Genomic DNA, 26,554 nt, shown 5'->3' with positions numbered 1-26,554 from the left:
CTTCGTAGATATATACATAGAGCGTTTCTTCATGACTACTGGAGAAACACAAGAGATGATGAAGAACCCGACACCCTGTGAATGAATGAATGAATGGATTCTTGATCCTATCTATCGATCTGTCTAGATCAGTCAGAGTCTCTATACTTCATTGAATGACTCATCTCTCTACATGTTCGTACACCCTCTATCTCTAGGGTATGTTCCACTCTTACTTCGTTTAGTCAAATCCCTTTCTTCTCTCAATCGGTTTTGTTTGATAGCCTGCAACTCTCTGCACCATCAAAGAGCGTTCTTCTTTCTTCTTTTTTCATTCACTTCCGTCTCTTGTTCAACAGATAGGACTGAAGAACACGATGAATGAATGAATGATATCTGCTATGGGATAGTCGCATTGTAGGAGATGGATATAGAGAGAGATGCATAGATTCATAGGTAGGAAGAAGAACAGCTGAATTTCATAATTTTGTCCTCCTTCTCTTTCTTTTCTTGTTCTTTTTATGGCTGTTTCTCCAGTGGACACCCCTCCTGAAGATCTTCTCTGTAGCTTCTTCTTACTTGTAAGTTTTCTTCTTTTTCATTTTCTTCTTTTCGTCTTCCTCTTCCGTGTCTCTGTTCATGAGGTTCTTGGTCGATCAAGTCATTCAAGGAAGGAGAGAAGATAGACGACGTATGACTACTATTACTGCTATCTGTAGAGAATAGATACGCTTTTTCTTTTTCTTCTTCTTTCTTGTTCTTCTGAAGGTCATTGTAACTCTTATCATGAGCCGTAGAGGTTCGGTTATCTTGTTGAAGATGAAGAGCATAAGCATTCCTCTCTTCATCCGTAGAGGCTATCTGATCTCTCTGGTCTACGTGGCGCCTCCTCCCCCGATGAGTTTCCTCAGGAGCATGAGAGGTTCCATTCCCTAGGAGAGGATGAAAGAGAGGTGTTCGAGTTGAAATAGTCGTTGTTGCCGTTGGTTTGCATGGAGAAGATAAAAGATCTTTCTTGGCTCTCCTGTTTCTCCCGTCTTCTTCTTCTTTCTCTTTCTTTTCAGAAGGAAAGATGAAGGTGGGTTCCCTGACAGAGAGAGGCTTCTGAGACATGCGAGGGAAAGGCGAGGCTTCGAGGCTTTTTTGATTAGCAGGCCCGTCTTCATCACTCCAAAGATCTTTCTTTCTCGATGAGATCAAGGGACGAGAAGAGACCTTATCGAGAAAGCCATCTTGAAAAAAGCCATCCCTAGGTCTTATTCCTTTACTTTGCTCGAAATGACGATGATGAAGAGGAAGAGACGTCGAAAGGAGAGATGTCTCGTCTCTCTGATCACAAGAAGAGGAAGAAGGACAAGCCGATGTCTGTACAAACAAGGTCTCAGCTCCATTAGAAGTCTTCTCTCTCTCGAGTGTATGTACACCACCACGATCCTGATGATGATGATGAGGAAGAAGAAGTACATCTCCTAGTCCCTTACTCGTCTTCTCGTCTTCGGTTTTAACAGATCCTGATGACGCGGTTCTTTTTCCTGTTGAAGCTTTTTCTTCATTTCTCACTTTTCTCTCTTCCATTCTATGTAATCCGAATTGCTTTTCTTCTTCTTCTGGAACTTCTCTAGCCGTCATATCTTGATAGGCTTCACCTAAAGGATGAAACATGCCTACTCTTATCAGAGCCCCTTTCTTGTTGTTCTTCATCGTATTTCTCTCAGGTACCGAATCTCTTCCTTGTAAAGAATCTTCGTATACATCTTTTCCTTTGCATCGTGTCGAAGAGAAGCTATTAAATTTTTCTAGTGATTTCTCCCCCCCTCTAGATCCTTTCAAAAGATCCATCTTATAACAAAGACCCGCCTCTACTCTCGTCGTCCCTACCTCCGGTGTACGTACAGTCCAACCACCCTCATCTTTCTTCGAACTCAAAGGGGATGAAAACCGAGGAAACAATACGCTTCCTTCTCCTTCATTCAATCTGTTCTTCTTCATCATCTCATCTTGATCTTTCTCTGACGATGTTGGTTTACTTACTTGTATCTGACCAAAGAAATCCTTCTTTCTCTCTTCCACGTTCAGATTCTCATAACTCCTCCTATCGTTATGACTTGCCTCTGCCCCCTTGTCATTATTGTGAGTAGAACTCCTGCTACTACTCTTCCTATCTTCATCTGAAGAATCAGAGAAGAGATGGGCGCGCGTCCTTGACGAAGAAGTAGCTAAGAAGTCAAAAACGTTCTTTCTATTGGAATCTCCCATATGCTTCCCTGCCTCATTTGATATTCCCCCGTCGGGTTCCTTTTCTTCGATTCTTTCCATAACTCCATGGCTCATCTTCCCACTCTCCTCATTCTCTTCACCTCCTGAATGAAGGGGATCTCTTGCTGCTGCTTTCTCGGGTGTATGTACACCACAAGAAGGAGTCAAGTCTTCGGTCGAGGGCGCTGAAGGGAGTGTCTTCCATGTAGACTGTTCCCTGAAGTCAGTTCTCTCTCTGAGCATAGGAGGAGAAGGAGAAGAAGAAGACGCTTCTTGATCTTCTTCATTCTCGTCTTCAAAGAATAACAGTCTCTTTACACATGGAGGAGAAGACTCTTGTTTCTTTCCTTCTTCTTCTTCTTCATGGCGTACTTGGAAAGTCTCCATCTTCCTAGCACAGGTCTCCTCTCTCTCAACACCTATCTGAACATCTGTCTTCTTTCTTTCTTCTTCTTCTTCCTCGTTGTCTTTCTGGACTTGGACAAGACCTCTAGAATGTGAAGTTGAAGAAGCAGATGAAGAAGGACTGAAGATTTCTTTCTTCTGATCTTTCTCGCTCACTTCTTGATCTCTTGGCAACAGATTCCCTGGTAGGAAGGACACTCCTGTTCTTTCTTCTCTGTAGCATCGAGTTCCAGAGAGACTCGACTCTCGAAGGGGGTGACGACGATCATCTCCTCCTACGCTATCTTTCATCGCGAAAAATCCATCATCAGTCTCCTCTTCTGTCGTTGTCTTTTTCTTGTCCGTCTTCAACTCCTCCTTATATTCTTCTTCATCTTCCCCCCCTTCTTCAGTTTCAACTCCTTCTTGGCTTGATTCAGAAGAAAAGACGTGCGTTGCTGATGAGACAACTACAGACTGATCGGTCTCCTCCTCTCTATCTTCTTCTATAGACTCCCTACCGACATTTTTCTTCTCATCATTATTGTCGTTACTACAAGCTTCACTTCCGATCTTAGCAATGATCCTCTCTGCTCTCCATGCTGGAGAGTCGAGATGATATGAAGATAAGCTACTCGGAGACTCGCCGATATCTCTTCTTTGTTGAAATCTCTCCAGTCGTCTTTCTCTCGTCAGATCCTTCTTCTTCTTATGATGATGAGGGTGTCTCCCTACTTCTCTATCTATCTCTTCTTCCTCTCGTCCTCCTCCTCTATCTTCATCTTCCTTTCCGACAGTCATCTTCTTCTTCCTTACTTCTTCCTTAGGTACGACCTTCTTCTCATCTACTTCACCTTCGACTCCCTCGTCGTCTTCTTCTTCTTCCTCTATCATCCTTGCAGGGAATAGTGATCGGTTCCATTTCTTCATGAGGGTCTCTTCCAGAGCCGCGAGAGCAGCAGCTGCGGAACCTCCTAGGCTTGATGCCCTCGTTGTTGAAGTCGACGAAGATGAAGAAGATGCAGTCGACAATCCTAGCAGGGGTGGTGTGTTTTGGGTCTTCGTCTTCGCCGAACGAGATAGATCGAAATCATCACAAGGAGAATGAGGTGAGGAAAAAGGAGTAGAAGAACGAGCATGGAGAGGGCCACATCTTCTTCTACTATGTAGAGGCGTTGGATCAAGTGACAGTCCATCATAAGCCTTCTTAGGGGAGGGTGACAGATGATGAAGCTCTTTTCTTCTTCTTCTTCCTAAAAATGATATCGATAAAGACTTCTGTCCATATTCTTCTTCTTCTTCTCTTTGGTGAAGAGCAGCCCCGGAAGGAGTGATAGCTGAAGTCGTAGGAGTTATCTTTCTCTCGAAGTTGACCCCACCGCGACTTCCGCTTAAAGACAAAGAAGAACACCTTCCTTCACTCAAACGAACAGAAGAAGAAGAAGAAAGAAAGAGAGAAGATGAAGGAAGTCGTAATGGCAGATCTAATTCGAAGCCCGTAGTCGTCGCCGTTGTTGTACTTCCTCTCCATCCCTTTCCCGTTGGCAGCTCTCTTGCCTTTAGCGGTTCAGCACGTCCATCTTTGAATGAGACAAAAGTAGGAGACTCGAGAGTTCTTCTCTTCTGATAAGTTACGACCGACTTCTCTCCAAAGTTGCCCTGTGGAAAGAAGCCTTTTCTTTCTTTCATATGAGATGTCTTCTTGATGGAGGAGCAGAAGGATGATGATGATGGTAAGAATAGACCGTCACTTGAAGAAGACAAAAAGGAGTCTTCTTCATGTCCTTCTTCTTCTTCATGGTTAAGAAGATCTCCATTGTGGAGAAGAGAAACATGCCAATCCTCGGTTGATAAGCCTTGTCCTTCTCTAGAGAGAAGATGAGGAAAGGAGGGACATATTATAAGATGCTGTTCTTCTCTTCCTTTCGCAGATAGCACTAAAGCACTGACTTCCTTCCACAGCTCTGCAGGCCAATCCATCTTTCTCCTTATCAACACTCTTTCTTCTTCTTCTTCTCTATCGACGACCCCGCTGCCTCTCTGTCTTTGTGTTGGTAAGAAGAAAGCGGGAGAAGAAGGAGTAGAAGGTAGAGGAGGAGGTGGATCATCGGTGCCGATGAGACCACTAGTATGGTAAGAAAGAACTTCCCTACCGCCTTTCTCATGGGAGGACAGATAGAGTAGTCTCTTGACAATACCAAGTATGCTATATTGACGATAAAATTCCAAATCATCCATCACATTTGATGAAGGAGACAATACACTCTCTTCTTCTTCTTCGCCGTCTTCTTCTTCTCTCTCTTCTTCTCCTCCTTCTTCAGTAGTAGGGATAGAAGAAGAAGAATAGCCCTCGCCTCCCACACTTTCCCCGGCATCTTGAGATATGACTTTCTTCTCTCTTTCTATCATGTCCGGCCCTTCTTCTTCTTCCTCTATCTTCATCGTTTTCATCTCCTTAACCACGTGGATATGACTAGATACCGAATGACCAAGAGGAAGCACAGTAGATAGAGAGGACTTCTTCTTCTTCAGCATCTGCTTCTTTCTCTTCTTCAACTCTAGCTCTCGGCTTCTTTCAGCCACTGACCCTCTCTCTGTAAGGAAATCTCTTTGACCTGTAGACTTTAGTTTTTCATTCAGATCACTCCTATTCATACTGAAGAAGATGGAAAAGAGATGAGAGTGGTCGGCAATAGAAGAATCTCGAGAACAAGAAAGATGATCCATTTCGACAGACTTAAGAATGGAAATAGATCGAGACAGAAGTTCTATATGCATAGACAAAAGAGCAAAGACAAGAGGAGAAAAGTAAAGAAGAGATGAAGTCGGAAAAGGAGAATGGAATGAATTCATCATCGAAATGACGTGTTGATCAAAGGCTTTCATATCTATCACGTGAGGTGTATAGACAGCGCTTCGCAATGAAGAGATCACATCATCTTTCCTACTCAAGATATGATGAAGATGTTGAAGGGCACGCATATCTGTTGATGCCTTCTTCTTTCCTTCTTCGCTTTCTTCTTTTCTTATGCACCCCCAGCTCTCTTCTCTCTCATACTTGATACTGTTCATATCCTTGTTCATCTTACGCTTATGACTGAAGTTCTTCTTCGCTTCCTTTCTATTGAGCTTGCCGTGGGAGATAGAAAACAACGAAGAAGACGATGATGGTAGTCGTCCTGGTAGTAGCTGTCGTGTAGAAGAAGAAGAGGAAGTAATATTATGAGTACTATTGTGATCTGCTTCTACTTCTTCAACATCGAGCCTTCTTATGCTTTCTCCACGTCTTCTGTCCTTGCTATCTGAATCTTCTTCTTCTATCTCTTGAGCCTCTTCATGCAAGTCTCTCTCCTCCTGGTGTATCTTTTGGCTTTGGTGACACCTACTACTATGTGTGTTCTGTTCTTTTCTCCAGAGCAAAAGAGCTTCAAAGACAACAGAGATAACTGCGTGGCGAGTGGAAGAAGGAGGAAGCTCCTCGAATCGAAGAAAGAGATTTCGATCTTTTCTTCTTGTTTTTCCTGGTACTGTCATGAAGTCATGAATCTTCTCACCTTCATTCCAGTCATGATGATCCCCTTTGCTTAACTTATCCCTCAGGTCCCTCTCTTCTCGTCTTTCTTTCTTGTTCTCTTCTTCTCCCTTTTGTTCTTCTTCATCGAACTGTTGCATCGGCAGGGTCCGAAGACCATCCCCGTGTAATCGTAGTGCTTGCCTCCTGTCTTCTTCTTCTTTGTTGTTTCGTAACTCTCTTTCTTCTTTTACCTCCTCTTCTTCTTCTTCCTCATGGCTTGATCGAACTGAAGAGGAATGTGTATCTAAAGAGGCAGGATGATGAATAGAAGAAACAGAGACTGCTGCTGGGTGGCCTACGTCTACCATGACGTTATCACTGCCCTCCCCCATCATAAAAGAAGAAGAAGGTGTGAAACGCTTCTGTGATGGACAGCTACCGATGCTATTGCATGCACTCGAGTCGTTCGTCCATTCCTTCTCTTCGCGCCGTCCCTTCTTTTCTTCCGTCGGAGGCTCTGATGAGGTGTTTCGAGATGGATGAAGAAGACCGCTCTTACTAGTAGAAGAGAGAGATGAAGAGAAAGGATCAAGTTCTCTCGCTCTCTGGAGAGAAGATGGACTTTCACCTGCATCTGAAACTTGTTCTTCCCCTCTCTTCTTACCTGTTCTTCTTTGCATTCTCTCTTTATCTTCTTCTAGAATCATCACAGCTTCACTATGAAGAGATGATGAGGGTGACTGAGAGGCTTTTACTCCTCGATCTGACAGACATTCCTGACTACAGTTCTTTTCTCTATTCTTCTCGTCAAGAGACTGTTTCTCTACGGAGATGCGGCTATTCGATGTGCCTGCTGATGTGTCATAGGAAGGTAAGGGAGAAGTTATCTCGCTACTAAGGAGCACAGGGTTCTTTTCAGCTTCGGTTTCTAAGACCTCTCCGTCTCCCGCTAAGAAGGAACCTTTTCCTTCTTCTTTGCTTCTTCCTTCTCTCTGTATGAATTCTTCTTCAGCTTTCTTTCTTGCTAAGAAAAAGTGAACGATTTGGGGATGATATGCTGCGATGGAGATGATTGAAAAGACTTCGCTGGCTTGACACTCCTCACATATCCCATGTCTATCACTAGACATGTGTCTACTAGCCAGTGTCGTGTCTACACCACATTCTCCCCACCTCTTCAGCATGTCTAGACACTGCTGCAAATCAAGAAGACAGAAAAGAACTTCTCGTGCAGCTAGCAGACCTCCTCGCTTTCCCTTCCACCATCTAGATGATGTAGAAGGGGTGAGTGTCCTTGCAACTCTATGAGGTGTACATACACCTCCAACTGCTACTTTTTGAGAAATCTGACTCCAGTGTAGATGATGCCCCTCTCCACAGAGATCCTCCTGTATATCGTAACTCTTTCTTTCCGCGGGGGAGGCTTCTATCTCTACTCGTCCTGGGCTTCTTTCAAGAGACACCACTGACTGAGGAGGTCGTTGAAGCTCCTCCTCCATCTCTAGAAGCCCTAGTGAGTTATTTTCCTCTTCGTTCTTCTCCCTATCTTCATCTCTCTTCAACCTAACCGATGGACAGTTGTGGCTATCTGTGGGTGGAGGAGAAGTAGACACGTATGTTGTCCAGCCACTGGTTGTTTGAGCTAGCGCTTCAGCAAGGAAGGCTACACATGCCGTAAGTAAGAGAGACAGACGCTCCGAGTCTTTTTTCGAAAGACTTCGGTGTCTAGTCATTCTCCCATACTTCAAGTCTTGATTAACGCTGGGACTACCTTGTACCTGCTGCTTTAGATCACCCGACTTCTCTATTCCTCCTTGAACCTCTTGTTTACCTTCTTTTCTTGAACTTTCTTCTAACGAAGAACTTCTTCTTGGTTCATCTTCTCCTCCTTGACGGATTCTCTCTTCTTCGTCTTCTTTTCTTTCAACAGCAGAAATCTCCAGTTGCGACATGCCTTGAGCCGGGGGAGAGACTGTTCTTCTTCTATCAACATCGCATTTGCTTGCAAGTTGTCGAATGAGAGGTACAGTCACTCCAGAAAGCAGTCGACAGACATGACTAGCCGATCCTAGCCGTAAAGCTACCTTAAGTAAACGACATACACACCTAGCTAGCTGTTTCTCCGTCTTAACTGAGAAAGAGAAGTCGTCTTTCTCTTTCCATAAAACTCGTTCTTCTCTTATACCTTTTTCTTCTCCCTTGTCATAGTTGTTCTTATCTGCTTCCCGAGTCCCTCGATCAAAGGAAGAGACGTCATCTAGAGACGCCTTTGCAGAAGAGGAAGAAGAGAAACCGAGAGGCCCTATAAATCTACTAGCAGATGGTGAGAGAGTAGAGAAGCTACCCTTTCTTCTATAAGAAGAAAATGAAGAAGACTTGGACAGTGAAGAGAACAAGACGTCCATCACTAAGCCATCAATATACCTACCAGAGCTCCCTGCTATCTCTGCATCAAGACCGACTATAGCCTGCACACTTCTACAACAAAACATTTGTATTCTCCTTCTCTCTCTTCTTCTTCTACTTTCCTTCTCCTCCTCCTCTTCTATCCATGAAGATACCTCATCGCTATCCTCAGGTGAAACCCTAGAGACTGTCTTCACATCGTTATTCTTATCTGCTGTTCCTGAGATATTTCTTGAAACACCATCTGGAGTTAATCTAGGTCGAGAGGAGGCCTTCTCCTGTCTTATGTCAAGAGGGAAGATGCCCGAAGGAGTGAGGATCGTTGGATAGTCAGGCTCTTCTTTCTCGTTGAACGACGGGAGATTCTGAGACTGCTGCCGAAGAGAAATCGACCCGTCTTGTTGTTCCTGGGGTTCTTCTTCTACTTCTTCTTCTCTCTCGGAAGAAGACGAAGAAGGTCGAGAGAAAGAGTGGGAAGAGAGTAAAGGGAAGAGACATGAAGACCTATCAGAAGGATAACTCTCTATACTCCTCGTCATCAGGCTTCTGCTACGACAACTAGCAGGTCCTTGTTTTGAAGAAAAGTCATCCTTTCTCCTACTGGCCATGTTCCTTCTTGAACTCTTCTTCCCTTGTTCCAAAGAAGAAGAAAGAGAAGAAGAAGACACGTCCTCTTGATGTGAATGAGGTGTGGCTGCGTATCTTCTCTTCACCATGTGTTGTAGATGCCTATCGTGTCCAACAGAAGACTTTTCTTTCTTTCGACGAGAGAAAAGAAGAGGAAGAAGAGTTGGTCTATGTGAGTGAGAAGCGCATGCGAGGAAGTGTAACTGAGCTTGAAAGGTAAGAAGATCTTCATATCCTGGAGGTCGCAGAAGAGGTAATCGATGTGAACAACGAAGAAGTGCAAGATATCGCCGAAAGATTTGAATGCATACCATAGGAAGAAAAACAAGGAAAGAAGAAGAGGAAGAAGAGGATGATACGGAGGTCCGAGACTTAGGTCGTGAAGAAGAGATGAAAGGCGAAGGACCGCATGCAGAAAAGGAAGAATTCTCAGAGAAAGAACACGTCGAAAGAAAAGGAGAGAAGTCTGAAAAGAAAAGAGGAGAAGAAGAAGACAACGAAGAAGAAGAAGTCAGATGGAGAATCGAGAGATCTCTCACCTCACGTTCAAAGCATTCAGAAAGAGAAACAAGGTCTTTCCTTGTGACGTCTGTTGTCTCCTCTCGTCTGTCCTTATCGTCATCATCATCGTCATTCTCTTTCTTCTTCTTCTTCTTCAGTCTCTTATTCTCTTCTTCGGCTTCAACTAGTAAATCTCCTTCTCCTTCTTCTTTGCTACCATCTTCATCTCTCGCTTCTTTCCCCTTCCTTCTCCTTCTCATATCTCCTCCGTCTCTCTTCACTCCCTCCCCGGCGACTTCTTCATATCTTCGTTCTTTCTTCCTTCTCTTTCTCTCCGCTGAATCTTCTCTTTCTTCTTCTTCTCTTGCAATCCTCTCCTCGGAACTCCCGTCTCTCCAGTAGACCCTCGCCCAAATCCCGTCAGGGGTTCGTAGAGAATAATCTTCTCTCATGTCGTCTCGACCTAAGGTAACACTCCTTCTATTCTTAGCGAAGCTCTTCGAAAGATGAGAGAGGTAGGGTATCTGTCGAAGGTCTGACTTTTTCTTTTCTCTTCCTCTCCTTTCGATGAAGAAGGTTCTTTCTTCGAGCTGCCGACGATATAGTCTATACATGACAGCTCGACCTGCTTCGATTAACCACATAGAAACATTCCACGGCAAAACAAGAGGAAAAGCTGAGACGCATGCAGTTGCAATAGTATCAATCGACTTCGCAATAGAAGAAGTAGAAGAAGTGAGGCAAATCTTGTTCTTATCATCTCGTATTGCCTTTCTATGGATGGAAGAAGGAAGAGATGAATGATGCTTCATGAACACCTGAGACTGCTTTTTACTGAAAGTATGATGATTCTCTTGCTTCTCTTTCTTATCATAAGACTTCTTCATCTTTTCTTCTTTTTCTTCTTCTCGTTCCTCTTCTTGTCTTTCTATGTGGTTCTGGATAGAAGAATGGGGGCTTCTTAAAGGAGAGAGAGGAACTCCTTTCGGTGAATGAAAAGAGTTGTGTGGAAGAAATGAAGAAGAAAAGATCTCTCTCTCTTCTCTCCTTCCTTCCTCTAACATCTCCTCGCCTCTCTTCATGTGTTCTCTCTCTTGTTCTTCTTCTATTCTAAAGCACCTTCTCTTTATCTCTCCGCCGTGAGGATACCTCTTCACTCCTTCCAGCTGTCCTAGGGCGATGTCTTTAACAGCTTGTGCCAGATGTCTATGTTTCTCCAGACATGAGAAAGAAGAAGTACCACTCGAGAGAAGAGGAGAAGAAGAACTAGAAGACATAAAAGACGACGAAGAAGATAAAGGCGATCGCTTTGGGAGACACGAGAAAGAAATTCTGTCTTTCTGATGTATAGATGAGTAGAAAGAAGATTGGAAGTCTAAATGAGTAACGAAGTCATCCGTCTTTTGCATGCGCTTTTGTAACTGTTCATAGAGTTGAGCTTGAAGTCTTTCCTTTTCGTTCTTCTTCTTCTTTTGTTCTTCTCCTTTCTGGTCTGAATGAGAGAAGAATGAATGATGATCTTCTTGAGAAGAGGGCGACGACCACCACTTGGAGAGGCACATGCAGACCTTCATCCATCCCATACTATTCGCAGCTATCATAACACGATCGATAGCTCGTAGAACTCGCTCTGAGCTCTCCTGTAGTCTCAAGATCTTCATAGGATTATCACGGTCTAGAATCACCGTCTTCTTCTCCTTCTTTCTCTGTCTTCCAAGTCCATCATGGGCAGATAGAAGAGGAGAAAGAGACGCTTGAAGGGACTCCTCGTCTTCCTTGTGTATGTCTCGCTGGGAAGAAGAGAGAAGACGAAGCGGGGAATCAGACAGAGATGCTGATGACGTCGGTGCATGCGGCTTGACGAGCAACGGGTTAAAGAAACATATAGAGAAGAGAAGAGCATCTCTCTCTGTGAAAGTCAGGCTCATGTTCGTTCGAAGAAAGGAAGACGAGGGGTCGTCCACTTCTTCTCCCTTCATTATTCTCTTCCATTTCTTCTGAAGTTTAGATGGCCTATGTGAAGCAGCTCCGCCTGACTTCTCTGCTTCTTCCTTCTTCTTTGTCTTCTCCTCCCCTGCGTTTTCCTTTGTATCCTCTCTTATAGATGAAGAAGAAGATAATAAAAAGCCGCCTTTGTCGGGACCAGCATCTTCTTCTATTCCCTGGGTTCTATTCCCTTGATGCTGGTGAATATACACCGCCTGTCGACTTCTCTTCTTTTTTACTTCACTGGGGCTTTTCTCTTGCTGCTTCGTAAGCTGGCGCTGGTGGTCCTGCGACAACCACATTTTCATAGCTCCTGTTATGAAGGAAGTCATTCCTCGTTGATCATCTTCTTCTTTTAAATCATTCACATTAGATACTTCTTCTTCTTCGGTGGAAGAGAAGGGCGAAAGGAAATGGTCTCTACTTTCTTCCTTCATAAGGTATCTACCCAGTGAAGGAGACTGGAGAGGAACAGCTTCTTTTCTTCTCTTCGAATGATGCAGAGAAGAAGAAGAGAAGAAGTCATGCAAATGAAGAAGATGATCTAGTGCTTCTTCTTTCTCTTCTTGTTGTTGGTCAAGAGGCGATGTGTCTCCTTTTAAAAGAAAAGGAATTCCAAGATATGGCGATGTCGAACTTCCGACCCACTTCTTCTCTTTTACATGATACCGGAGGACATCGTTTCTTCCTCTTCTTATCCTTTCTTCTCTTTTTTTCTCTGGATTTCTTTCTTCAAGAGGTTCCTCGAGTTGTTCTTCTATGTATGACGACGGCGTTTCATCCTCTTCTTCTTCCTGCTCCCCAGGAGAAAGAGAGAAAGAACTCTCTTGCTCAGATGAAGAAGACAGGAAGAAGTGCACTTTCCGCGTCCTTCTCTTCTCCTGTGTCTTAGCAGAATCACCACAACCCCCGGCCATCCTTCCTGTGATAGAAGAAAACTTCCTCCCTTCCATCTTATGAAGGTTCTTCTTCTCTGTCTCCTTCTCATCATCTTCCTCTTCTTCTTCTTCCCTTAGTTCTTGTTCTCTTCTTTTCGTTTGAAGAAAACAGAGAAGTTCGAAGAGCGACGCAGCTGTTGAGACAATTTGCTCAGACGTGATCATGTCTTCCGTAGATCCTGGACGGCGCGAGGAAATCACAGATGAGGCTAAGACGAAGAAGAAACTATCAGGGACAGAAATAGGAAAAGAAGAAGAAGATTTCTCCTCACTCTTCATCATAACTCTTCCTTCTGATAGAGGGCACCCAAATCTCTCGCCGTCGTGTCGGCTAGAAGAAGAAGAACAGTGTAGACCAGCTTCATTCCTTTTAACCTGATACCCAACTATTCTTCTACTGCCTCTTTCTTCCTCTTTTTCTTCAGTTCTGATTGGCTCTATCTCCCCTCTTGGAAACAGATCTCCTTCTCTTCTCTTATTGATCCGTTTCTTCTTTAAAGAAGAATCGCCTAAGCTCCTAGGCTCACCAGCACCTCCCCCCCTATCATCTCTCACTTCTTCGAGTGTACATACACCTCCTGACGGGCCGTCTTCTTTGGAGAACTTCTTTTCATCTATACTCTCTTTCATCTGTCGATCTTCTCTCTGCGAACGGGGACCATGTAAGGGAGGAGACAGGAGAGGAAGAACAGAGTCAGAATCTCGAGAGACACACGACGATACCGGCGAATGCGAAGATGAAGGTAACGAGGAGCTCCAAAGTTGTGAGCTTTTCTTCTCGCTCTTGGGATGACTATCAATAGGTAGTAAAGATGTAGGGACAGGAGGCAACTCATGTATCATCTCTCTCATATTCATATCTATCTTTTCTATTTCTTTTATGTTTTGGTCTTCATCTTCAACAAGAAATCTTACTTCTTGGGTCTCTTCATCTTTCATGGCAACTCCCTTTCCTTCTTTCGCTCCCCCCTCGGCAGCCCGAATCAAGAGATCTTCTCGAATGTAAGAACGCTGTTCGTTTCTCTGCTCTTCTTTCTTTCTTTCATCTTCATCACTCTTAGGAAAAGGGGGGGAAGGACTCATCACCCTCTCTCTGAGACAGGAAGAAGATTGTAGAGAGGTTTTTAAAGATCCAGAAGATGAAGAAGAACAAGAGACATGGTCAAGACCATTGAGACAGGTTTCTGCGGTTGAAGAGATATGAATGCTGCTCGCTACTCCATCGTGAGAGCTAAGAGGTAGAGTCGCCTTTAAGATATTCTTTGCTTCTCCTTCTTGTGAGGGAAGTCTCGATGACCGGGGAAGAGGAGGTGCCAAGACAACACCCCAGGCGGAGCAAGGATCATTCGTCAAAACTCGAGTAGAAGAAAGAGAAGATGAAGAAGAAGGAGATGGCGATGAGACAGGAGACGGGCTTCCTCTGAGAAAGTATTTGAAGAGAGATGATCCAAGCTGTTGAATGCCTTGTGACCTCTCTTCTCCAAGAGGAGAAGGAAGAGAAGCTAGTCGAGGCAACGTCGTACCAGCAGTCGTAGGAGTAGGAGGAGAAGCCTGCTGCTGCTGCAAAGACCCATACAAGCAACGAACCAGGACAATAAAAGAAAACGACGCCAAGAGAGATACATGTATACATATATATGTATACATATATATACATGTATACGTATCTATCTATCTATCTTTAATCTATCTATCTATTTCCAATCTATATTTTACCTGTCTCTTTTTAAGCTATCTATCTATCTATCTATGCTCATACACGTGTATGTATATATATCTCTATACATGTAGAATAGTACCGGTAAGAATAGAGGGTGGACGTGAGGACGTTTGCTTCCGTTTCCTCCTCGTTTCGCGGTTGTTCTGAATGACTCTCGTTCCGTCTGTCTCTTTACCTTTCCCTACCGTATCACTCCCATGTAACTTCTTCTTCAAATTCTATAGGAAAGAAAAAGAAGAGGACGAACACATGACGGTAACAGTGTGGAGGGATGAAAGATCTCCCTAAGAAACAAACATCAGCTGCCTGCTGGGTCACTCCTCCTCCTCCTCAAACTCTTCTCTGCTGCTGTTGCTGCTGTAATGAATGGTCTACGAAGATTCACATCCACTTTCAAGCCGTAGGAAATGAGATACCATACTTCTGTACGTACAAAATTCAGAACACAACCTTCACGCCGCAGGACTTTCTCTCCTCTAGATCAGACTTATACGAAGTCAGATGATAGAGCGTCTCTCTCCTCCTGGTCCTAGAAGTCGAGCTGAAGAGACGCCTCTGCAACATACACTATCTTTCTTCAACGATTCCTTCCTCTCTATGTCTATGTGAATACCTCTGTGCATATGCAGAAGTATATATAGAGAGAGAGAAATAGAGGCAGTGCAGTGTATCGGCGAAGGTCTTCTATTGAATGAGAGAGAGACAGCGAGGTGTGTGTTCGCTGCGAGGGAGAGAAAATAGCACTAGCGCTAGTAGTGGTAGTCGTACGAGTAGTAGTACGAGTAGTGATCTCTAGGACAAAACTTACAGAGAAGACTTTTTCATAAGCTGCGCCTGCGACCGCAGCAGCTCCAGAGACAGCTGAGATAGCGGCAGCCCCAGCAACCTCAGCCGCTGCGCATGCAGCAGCCGTTGCGGAATCTTGAAGTGTTTTACTCATCATGATTCGACTCCCCCCTCTTTCTTCTTTCTTTTCATTTGTCATCGTTATGAGCTTGTTTTCTCTTTCTTCTTCTCTTCTAGAATCTCCTTTTACTTCCTTTTCTTCTTCTTCGCCTTTTTCTCTCATTCCTTCAAGATCTTCTTCTCGTCCAAGTCTGGTACCCTCTCCACACAGTGATTTGGAGATGACCCCATGAGAAGAATGTGAATGGTTCATTCTTTCTTCTTCTTCTTCTTCTCTACGACCTTTCTGTGAGATTTCTTCTTCTTCGTCTGTTGTTCTTCTTGAGCACTCCGGAATGGATTGAAGAGGCGATGTAGGGGTATATCTATCTTTCCGACTATGTTGAAGATGACTAGGAGAGGCCAACTTTGAAGGAAGAAGAGTCGGAGGAAAACCCTTCTCTCCTCTTGTTAATCCTTCTTCTTGTTCCTCATCTTCTTTCTTGGAGAAGAAAGGACTTGTCTTCTTGTTGGTCTTCTTCTTATCTCTCCTTTGAGAATCTTCCCTAGAAGGAGAAACCATCCTCTCATACATCCCCTCTTCATTCCCTATCTTCTTCCGAGAAGTCTGATTGATCTTCGACACTTCAAGAGTTGTTAAGGAGCTCTTTTCACACTCCTCTCTAACTCCTGTGAAGTCCGACGATGTCCCAGAGATAGATTCTGAAGGAGATAGAAAGATCTCATGCATACATACACTTCTCTTTCCCTGAACAGAGCATTCTTCGAGAAGTGACTCTTCTGTTAATGGAGAGACATAGATGCCGTCAGCAGCTGAGAACCACAGATCAGATGAATCATGATCCTTCTTGAAATATCGAGACTTCCCTTGTTCTTTTCTTCCTCTTCTTTCTTCTTCTCCTCCTCCTTCTCTTATCTTTCTTCCACCGAAGATAGCACGGCTAGCAGCATGTGAAGCAGCTGTCATAACACTATCGATCAAATTACCGCTTCGAGTCGTGAGATCGTCAGATGTAGAGAGAAGAATTTCAGAGAGAACTCCTCCTGTTGACGGGAGAGAAGTCTTCTTCTTCCCGTCATGCTGTGAACCTGTTTCTCTCCCATCTGGACCCCCTGAAAGAGAGGTACGATGAGTTGAGGTATACGTTTCTTTGATCGGCAGAAAAAGAGAAGAAGAAGACGACGAAGAATTAAGATTGAACCACCGTTGAGCACTGAAAGGAGAAGAAAAACGAGAGCGATGACGGCTTGTCGCTGCGAGGGAGTGGGAATCAAGTGGAACTTCAATGTCGGGTGTCGTTGTGGCTGCTGTATGTACACCTGAAGTCGAAGACAACGAAGTGGAAGAAGAGGTAGGAGAAGCAGTAGAAGTCTTTTCTGAAGATTTCTCGTGACAAGAAGACAAAGATAAGAAAGAAGAAGATGACGATGAGGAAAAAGATGTCTTCTGATTCAACGACAACATTGTATGTTTGGCCCCTTCACTTGAAGAAAAAGACAACGGAACTTCTAGACAAGCAGCTGATGCTCCTGCTGACGGAGTTGAAGAAGCTGTCGGAGGGGTAGTGGGGATTCTGCGAGAAGAAGTGTAGACTTTGCTTTCATCGCCAAAGCCATGCCTATCATTTGGATCGTTAGATGTGACCTTATCATATCGAGATCGAGAAGAAGAGAAGGGGGTATTGGAACTATTGGGAGAACCGCCTAGAGAGACCAACACTGCCTTGTAGTCAGGACACCTGAGAGAACGATCGTCTTTCAATAGATCTGAATGGACTGATGACAGATTTAGAGAAGAACTTCTTTCTTCTCTTGCCCTCTCCTCCTGTCCAAGTGAGTTCTTAGAGAACATGAAAGGAGAAGAAGACGAAGAAGACGCAGCAGCAGCAAAGACAGCCGCGAAGCTGAGACACGAGGTGTATGTACACCGGAAGATAGGATCTGCCCATATAGCTTGATGGGCTAAAAGCCAAGCTTTTAAACGAAGAACTGTCTTGTGAATCTGCGAGAGTGTAAGAGGTAACTGAAAGAGAAAGACTTCAGAACAGCATAAGGTAGGAATCACGTCGATTGAGGATGGTGGAAGAGACAGAAGAGAAAACGTTGTAAGGCCAGAGACGGACGAAGAAGACGAAACGATTGGAGTGGAAGGTTTCGCGCGTTGTGAGGTAGAAGAAGAAAGAGAAAGAGAAGGGGAGAGATGAGGAGGAGTGACTCGATGCCTCGCTTGAAAAGAAGTAGAAGAAGACGAGACATCCCGAGGAAGTTCATTAGGGGGAGAAACAAAAGAAGAAGAAGAAGTCTGACGCCGAGAAGTTTCTTTTTGACTTGTTTGTGGAACTGAAGAAGAGGAAGGAGAAGAAGACAAGGACGATTTCTGCAGATGCAAAGAAGAAGAAGGAAGAGAAGAAGAAGATGAAGAGGAAATGCGCGTATTCTTCCGTTGTGGCTCTGTAGCAATTGTTTTGGAAGCATAGACATTGTGAGAGGAGGTGATAGCAGAAGGAAAATTTCTTAATGGCCCGAGAGACATGAAGCCTATAGATGAATACGCTAGGGCTTCCACGGCCTCGATCAAAACTGAAAAGCGTTGGAGAAGTAAAGAGATTTCTGGCCTTTGAATTAAGAGATCTTCGACCATAGAATGAGGAGTCACCATCATGAGGATATTCCCTGACGGGGGAGAGTTGAGTGAAGGACGACAAGAAAGGAAGGAAGGAGACTGGGATGACGACGACGAGGAGGAGGGGGAAAAAAGAAGGTCCGTGGCACATGAATCTTCAGGTGTATGTACACTCCCTGAGAGACAATGAGAAGCAGGAGAAGGCGTATCCATAGATCTAGAAAGAGAAAGGAGATGATGTGTTCTATCACTCCTTATCCCACCTGGAATCTGTTGTGTAAATTCTCCCCCTTTACAATAAGAGAAACCTTCGTCCTTTGTCTTTTGCATGGTCTTTTCCTTCTCCAAAGGTTGTGGCAGCTGCTGTGTGTTACACCTACCATTGCTTCTCCATGAAATCTTCACTCCGTTTTCATCTTTAGATTGCCGCTGAAGATCTAGAACGAGTTTGATAAGAGGAAAGAGAAAGTTCAAGAACGCTTGTGCTTGTCGACTTTGGTTTGACAGGAAAACACTCCTTTCCTTCTCCTGTTCATCATGATTTGTAGATATCTCGCTTCTTCTTTTCTCTTCTTCTTCTTCACGACTGAAAAGAACAAAGTTATGACGATTGCTGCATGCAGTGAGAATAGAGAGAAGCTTCCTATGGCTAAGGCTTCTTCTCCTCAGTGACTTCTCAGAATGGAGAGAAGGTGGTCTCTCTTCGATATGCAACTCTCTCCTCATACCAAAGTTCATGTGATAAGAGGAGGAAGAAGAAGGTTTCCGAGAAAGATACCTAGAAAGCCAAGAAGTAGAGAGGTCCCAATCCAGATGTAAAGAGACTTCGTCTAGAGCATAAGATAAACAGACTTCTAAAACTGCATGCAACCAGGAGAGACTATTCATACCCTCACAAAAGTTAAGAAGAAAAGAAGACTTCTCCGTATCGTAGACTATCTCATTCTCACGACGAAAAGGAAGTTCTGGAAGAGAAGAAGAAGAAGAAAAACGACAAGGAGAGAGAGGAGAATGACAATGGAGACGAAGACGATCACTCTCTTCTCTCTTGTCTATTCTTCTTGAACAGGTTGCAAGTCTGTCTCTATAGAACGACGATGCCTCAGGCAGATCTTCCACGGATTCTGAAGAAGAACAAGAAGCAGTTGCTATCATCTTTGGTCTTCTCTTCTTTGTTTCGTTAAGATCGGTCTCTTCTCCGTCTTCTTCTGCTGAGTGATTGACAGAATAGACATGATCAGAGTGTATCTTTCTTACGACTTTCTCTCTCTCCCAAAAAAGACTTTCTTCTCCTTCTGAGTGGGGTGTGTACCTTCCCGCTACATCAGGTAAAAAGAGATTCTGAAGTAGACGAGATACAAAAGCTTTTGAGTCCGTAAAGAAGCAAAGGCTCGACAATAGAAAGATCTCTTCATTCATTCTCTCTCTTCTTGGAGAACCTGTCACCATGCATGGCTGCAAAGAAGAAGAAGAAAGAAAAGATGAACCTTCTCTCTCTCTTGGAGACGTCCTGCCGTCTACCACAGAAGAAGTCAAATAACCCTCATACGGGAGAGAGAAAGAGGACGAGAGATGAGAGGAAGATGAATGAGAGACTGGCTTTGTTGAAGCCTGATGAAGGGCATCTCCATCGATATGAATTTGTGTCCTTGCCCCTAAAAGGAATCTTTCATCTTCATTCCTTTTTCTTTCTTCTTCTTCTTCTCTTGCACAAACCTTCGCGAGAGAAGGAGACTGAAGAAGAAAAAGAGTCTGCTGTATACAAGATGAACTCAGCGTCAAGCTATGGTGCTCTTCCCCTGGAGAAGATCTCCCCTCAGGATGAGCCTGAGCTCTCCTTCTCTCCTTCCTCTTCATATCAACAGCTACCTGTCTGATATCGCACGGCAGGTCCCACTGACAGCATACCTGAATATGATGTAAATCACATAAAACCACTCGCCTACTCATGCCTACGCTGAAATGACTACTATGGTCACTAGGCGATATACACGTCGCTTTCCCTGCCCCACACCCTCTTCCTGTAGGAGGAGTTGAAGGATGAAGAAGCGAAGATCTAGAGAACTTCATTGATGCGCTGCAGTGATCAAGCGTCGAAGTGGTAGGACAAGGACTCTTCTCTCTTTCTCCTTGATCTCCTGGTCCTCTTTGGTGGCGCATTCCTGATTCTTCAATGAAAGTGACAGGAGGAGGAGGAGAAGAAGAAGAAAGGTCTGTTGATCGGTTCGTCTCCTTCTCCTGAGTTTTCTCGTTGTCTTCTTCCTTCAAGGGCGCGTTTTCCTGCTGGTGTTCTGGAGGAGAGAATCTATTGTGTTTTAAGGAAAAATCTTGTTCTGAAGACTTCAAAAGCACTAGACCTGATTGAGAGGAGGAAACACTGTGGGATGAGGAAGTCCCAGGTGTATGTACACCTCCTGTAGTTGTAGATACACATGTTACTGCTGTAGATGAAACAGAGTTACTTGGATCTAAGAGAAGACATGCTGCTTGTGAAGAAGAAGAAAAAGGTGAAGAAGAACAGGAACTCTCTTTCGTGTCTATCATTTCTAGACTTCCTGTAGGGTGCGCATTTTCTTGAGTCCCCGAGGTAGTCATGCCACTATTGCAGGCAAACCTATCACTTTGATTCTTGAGATGTGTTTCTTTCTCCTCCCTCATGTTCTTTTCAAGAAACCTACCGTCATGTCTAGACTTCTCTGGATCATCCAGACAAGGCTCTTTCACGTTAGTGCTCAACAAGGGAAGGTTCTTCTGTCTATGACGAGCAGCGACCCTCACTGCAGGCTCACGCCCTAGAGAAAAAGAAGAAGAGGAAGGAGGCATAAGAGAGTTGTGAAGATCTTCTGCTGTATTCCAGCCAAGAAAACAACTCCGATCTATATGTGCTATGTGACGGAAGAGAGGGCGATGATGAATCTCTTGAGGTACTAACGAGGAGGAAGAAAAAGAAGAAGAAAAGACGCCTCCTTCGCTCTCCCTCCTTCCCCTATCTGAGATCTCTCTTCTTTCTACATTGTCCTTTGTATGTAGGAAAGAAGAAGACGCTAATTCATCTTTCGTCTCACACACATGATTGCGCTTCTTATGAGAATCTCCTCCTCCTTTACTTCCAAGGCGGAGCGTCGCTTGAACTTTTCCTGTATGGAAATCGGCGATCCATACACGCCCCCCTGGTCTTGAAGCAAAGATCGCGACTTGGGACGAATTCTCATCTCTTTCTCTTTCTTCTCCCACGCCGCTTTTCACATATGACCCTGAGGAGTTAGGAGGATTATGAAGGAAAGGCTTCAGGGCGAGATCTCTATTACGTGAAGAAGAGTCTTTTGATGAGGATGAAGACGTTGTTGGTTCATCCTTCGTCAAGTTAAGTGAAGGTGCAGGAATAGCTGTATAGACACCTGTATGAGATTTAGAGCCAATGGGGTGTACAGACACTCGGTCTAATACTCCACATACACCCCGTATGACTAAATTACGCTTATAACCTGAGACAACTAAGAAAACATCACCACATGTTTGACGAGATTCTTCTCTTCTCTTTCTCTCATTCTTACTATTTTCAAATACTCCTTCGTCCTCTGCAAAGAAAGCATCTAAGATCTGTGAGGCATTCGCCTCTTTCCCTTGATATTCTAGGTCTACACCCCCCATCCGTCTTTCATCAAAAGAGAAAGGAGGGGTAGAAGAGTGAAGAGAATGTCCATACATTGTCCTTGTTTCTTCACGAGATGTCGAGAAACTCTTCCCTCTCTGACACTTTTGCTTTTCTTCTTCTCTTCCTATCATTTCTTGAACAGGCTTTCTTCCACCAAGAGATTTCTCTATCATCTGATCTGAAGTGGCTGTAGACAAAGATAGACTTGCTATAGCTCCTACTATGGTAGGGCTACCTTCAAGGCTATGACTATCATCTTCATCTTCATTCTCTTTCTCTTCACGGAGAGTTTTCTTCTCTCCTTGTCTACCTAGGAGAACTTCTGGACCTCCAAGCCTCTGAACTCTAAAGAAAGCTTGTGCTTCTCCCAGTGTCTCTGAGGATGTGAGAGAATGGTCCCCTGATGGATAGGAATCACTCTTTCTTTCCTGGCTGGGTAAAAGAGATGGATCTTGGCAATCTAAGGATGCCAAAGAAGATGAAGAAGAAAGAGATAAAGAACTTGCTTTGATTTCGATCAATACTCGACTCAGATACCCTCCAGCGTCTCCTTTGAAAACATACAGAGAAAATCTCTCTTCATCTTGGGAGGCTTCTTCCTCTTCTTCTGCCAACGTCATAGCTTCTTCTCCATACGATAAAACATCTTCTTCTTCATCACCCCGGGGGAGCGACACTTGTCTACTTAATCGATAAGGACGATGAGGATGATGTGTATGTACACTTGAACTATCTCTTAACATCGATGCGGATCGACAACAACTACTATTCCTACAACTTCTACCATTTGAGTTCGGCTCCAAGAACTCTCCCATACACCTTTCTCTCTCCTTTCTTCTTCTTCTTCTCTGTTTCTTCTCGTTAGATGGTCCCCTACATACTGCCAGTGCCGTCACAGGAAAGGAAGAAGTTGCTTCAACACCCCGTCGACCTCTTCTCTCCGACTCTTCTTTTTCTCCTGTCTCTTCTCCAGCATCGTTCTCACTCGGCTCATCATCATGACTACTCATCCCCCCTCGAGAACTCGATCTACCCGCTACATGATTAGCTCCAACTAGAGACGTGTCAAACAAAGAGATGAAAGCTTCATAGGAAGGACAAAACTCTTCAGAAAGGACACCCACTTCTATAGCCTCTCTCTCACCCCCTCTACACCCTGGTAAGCGAGAAGAAGAAGAAGAAAGAGAATCTTCTGGAGGTTCTACTGAGCGATGAAGATTACTAGCTCTGTTTGCTGTTCCTGATTTGTGTCTGTTGGTTTGCAAAGAAGAGGAAAAAACACCGTGAAGAGAAGAAGAGAGTTGCGTCTTAGGATGTTTACAGTCATCTTCTTTCTCCCTCGACCTAGAAGGAGAGAAAGAAGATGTTGTCTCTTTTAGATGCGTACATGAAGAAGAAAGAGGAGATGAACCTCTCCACTTCCTTCTTCTTCTATCTGTACTTAATTCAACCTGAGAAGCACAGAGATTTCTTGATCCTTTCAGTAACCTATCTAAACACTTCGTATATAGCCATACCCGTCCGCAAGTTGTCCCCACAAAGAGATAGACATTCTCTCCTTCCTTCTTTTCTTCCATCTCTTTCTTCTCTTTCTCTTCACTGGAATGAGAAGAGGAATTCTTCGAACTCGACTCATCATCAGGAGACCATAAAAGTAAAGAAGAGACTGAAGGGAAGAAGGAAGAAAAAGAAGAAGGAGAAGGATCGAAACTGATCTGTTTCTTCCTCTCGAGTGTTGGGAGAACTTCGTAAGGAATCTGAAGACGAGCGAAGGGTCTCAGAGGAAGAGATGGATGCGATCGACTGGGGACAAAAGCAAGAGCAAGACAGAGAGATAAAGATAGAAGGATGAGAAAAAAAAAGAAGAGAAACACAGGAACAAGACGGCCTGCTGTAAAGAAGAAGAAGAAAACAACTTCGGGATGTCAGTGAACTGCATGCATGTGTGAACAGCATAACCCGACCACAGAGGTCTAGATAGAGAAAAGGACAGACACATACAAAGGCCAAAAGTAGGTAATTAGATAGATAGACAGACATTTAGACTGAAAGGGCCAATAGACAGATAGATAGAGAAATAGAAGATAGACACTTCGATACATTAAGGTGAATAGGCAGATAGATTAGAGACTCGTAGACTGGAGAAAGATAGATGAAAGAAAGAAAGGCAAACAGAGAGTGGCACAACGTGCGCATAGGGAATGAGCTCCCCACATGAAAAGTCGAGAGAAAGAATAGACATGGGAGCTGATGATGAGATAATAGAAGCGACAGATTCTTTCAAAGTTTCTCCTTCCTGAAAAGAAGAACTTCGAAAGAACCTTTTCTTCGTATAACCCCGTCTACCCGCGTTGAAGACATGAACGCTGAGAGAAATAGACAAGATAGGAACAACTCTTCTTCCAGAGAAGAGAATTCTAAACCAAGTTCTATGGACCTAGACGAATTCAATAGACATGTCTTCTAGCTGTATGTACACACCCTACATAGATAAAGAAGATGTGCGTAGCCTGCGGGTGACCTCAACTGTAGATCTTCTTCCGTTACTTCATCTTGTTTGCCCTATCCAAGTGACCCTTCAGTAGTTTTGCTACTATCTCTTCAAACCCTCGAAAGGCATTTCGGAAGAAAACTGTCGTCATCTTCCCGATCCCTCTCACTTGGTAGGCATTCCCCGAGTCAAATATACCGTGTCGGAGTGTACATACAGCGAGAAACGCATTTTGGAGATCTTTTTCTTGAACGAGAAACCCTCACGATCATATCCTCTGTGTGTTCTTACCTCAGTAAAACAATGACACCCTCGGAGCCTCCCACAGCTACGAGGTTTCCCCGTATCGCGATGCATGTTGGCGCAGGAGGTGTCTGTACACCAGGAATAGAGAAAGAAAGACCCCCGTCGTTCCTGATACCGTGAGATATATGAGAAGAAGGACCTACATGTCCACTGTCCTTTTCTTCATGTTTCTCTACCCTAGTCACCGTATCCCTGGAGACAAGAAGATCATCAGCGCAATGCTGCTCTATTTGTTTCAGACCCCCTCTATCTTCTCCAGAATCCTGAGTCTTCTCCTGTAATTCTCTTGTCAACCTCTCCGTCTCTCCGCCAGAAGTGTGTGAGGGAGACGGCTCTTCTAGAATACCAGATGTGTCATCTGAGTGGAAACAACTTTGTGAAGAACCGACAGGATGGTCAGCTGATGGGCATGCATTTCTATCACATCCGGAAGAGGAGGAAAGAGAAGAGGAAAGTATCCTTTCTCCCTTGATTCTTTGGGGGGGAAAAGAAGAGTCATTCGTCGCTTCCCCCCCCGGGGAGACGGCTGAGACATGAAGGGAAGAAGTCGTGACGTAGCCATCATCATCATCTTTCTCTCTGCTGTTGATAGGGCGGTAGCCGCGTGATTCCGGCTGATCGGTGTATCGGGATGCCAATCGATTGTGGGGCGTAACACGCGATCGACGAAGGAGAGAAAGAGGAAAAGCCTGAGTAAAGAGAAAACTACCTAAAGGAGAAGAAGAATCTCTCTCTCTAGAAGGAGAGGGAACCGATGAAAAGGTAGTCGTCGTTGTTGTCGTCGTAGAGGTAGTATGGCTTGTAACCTCGCTGATTCGCTCTAGCGACGGCCCTCCTTCCCTCCGTTGCCTTGAGACGGGCGAGGAGAACATAGTGATCTTGAAGATTTCTTTTCTTCTTCTCTTTCTTCTTTCCCCTGTATGCTAGTCACCCAAGTGCTGCCACCCACCCCCCTCACTCCGGGAATCCTCGGCTTATCTGCTTACATTCTCCTTTAGAAGAGATCAATGAAAAAGCCAGAGAGACTCGCTTACACGTCCCTCGCAGAGACGGTGACATAATAAGAAGGATCAGGAGACGGGAACAAGAGAAAATGGACGTCCGAAGCAGGAGACAGGGAGGTTGTCTATGTGAACCCTAACGGAAAAAACATGGCAGTTCACCGCTCTGTGCAAAGCTTGAGAAGGACACTGAAGAAGCTTGTCTGAAGATTTAGTCCGGCGGTTTCTAGAAAAGGGGAAATTAACAAAACGAAAGGGTAAGTAAAGATGACGGGGAGTTAGCAGACACTGCGGTTTTTACTCGGCCAGTCCCCAGCAGAGGCAAGTAGACAGAAGTTCGCTTGCAGGATGTTTCTGAGTGAAATTCTCGGACAAAAATGACTGATAAATCCATACCTTTTCAAAACGATTTCGAATGATTGAAGAAGAACCGAGATCGAAGTGTCATGGTACAAAGTAAGAGACCGTGAAGTCAGGGATGTGACAACGGAAGGAAAGAAAACGCCGAAGAAAGCGGAGGATCTTCAAAAGACGGAAGCGATCATGATGAGGGTGAGGATGAGAGGAACGCTGGAATGGAGAACGAAAAGAAGGCAAGAGTGGAATAAAGGAGTTGGAAGAAAGGGAAAGGCGGCGGGACCTGACACCCGAAGCGATAAGACGAGAGACTGCCTAAGACTCAAAAGTGAAGATTTGAAACGGGTATGAATGTCTGACGGACAGGGAACTTGATTGCTAAAGCCACAACGAAGAAGAAGCCATTCAGATGGTGAAGTGAAGGAGATTGTTCTTTAACATCAGGAAAGAATGCGTCTGAACGAAGAAACAGACGGATTGGGACTGCAATTAAAGGTTTTGATCCCTCTTCGCCGTTGCTGAAATTAGAGAAAAAACAAAGAGGAAACCAAAGACCACACCCTACCGCCTCTCCATGGGCTTGAGCTGATGAGATACGCCGTTCTCATTGATAGGAAGAGTAGATGATGTTTGGAGAAGAGTCTTGTTTTAAGCCAGTGCATCATTCTAGATTCATCGCTTTCTCTTCTGATGTTTCTCTCTACATGAGGAGAAGGATGGAGAAAACTACCAACACACAGAAAAGGAACTTTTTACTCTTCAGTTGGGATGCAGGGCCGTTCAACAAGACAATCATTCACTCGGCTTTACACCCTTTTCTCCGTTGTCACCCGGACAGCTTCGCTTACTACCCCCCTCTTGCTATGAATCAATCTACTAAGAAGTGGTAAACGTGGCTCACTCG

The 26,554-nt window shown here is 44.4% G+C and overlaps 1 protein-coding gene across 1 annotated transcript; it reads right to left on the bottom strand.

Moving 5' to 3' along the window:
- Positions 1-26,280, bottom strand: CSUI_001563 (uncharacterized protein). Its single transcript, XM_068061768.1, has 3 exons — positions 24,278-26,280; positions 15,120-23,298; positions 1-14,151 (listed from the first exon to the last, which is right to left on the bottom strand). Exons 1-3 carry the CDS (start codon positions 25,162-25,164, stop codon positions 499-501), a joined length of 22,719 nt encoding a protein of 7,572 aa, XP_067926255.1. The 5' UTR covers positions 25,165-26,280; the 3' UTR covers positions 1-498.
- Positions 26,281-26,554: the final 274 nt, after the last annotated feature.

The sequence above is a fragment of the Cystoisospora suis genome (genome assembly GCF_002600585.1).
Source record: "Cystoisospora suis strain Wien I chromosome Unknown contig_631, whole genome shotgun sequence".
Classification (NCBI taxonomy): Eukaryota; Apicomplexa; class Conoidasida; order Eucoccidiorida; family Sarcocystidae; genus Cystoisospora; species Cystoisospora suis.
This window is presented reverse-complemented; position numbering and strand designations above follow the sequence as displayed.

Bases quoted from the DNA above. Each gene is read 5' to 3' on its own strand.
- CSUI_001563 (XM_068061768.1), bottom strand. From the start codon at position 25,164: ATGTTCTCCTCGCCCGTCTCAAGGCAACGGAGGGAAGGAGGGCCGTCG. The intron at 23,299-24,277 runs GTAAGAACACAC...TTTTGTCCCCAG, and splicing joins GGTGTCATTGTTTTACTGAG to TCGATCGCATCCATCTCTTC. The intron at 14,152-15,119 runs GTAAGTTTTGTC...GGGTCTTTGCAG, and splicing joins CTTATGAAAAAGTCTTCTCT to CAGCAGCAGGCTTCTCCTCC.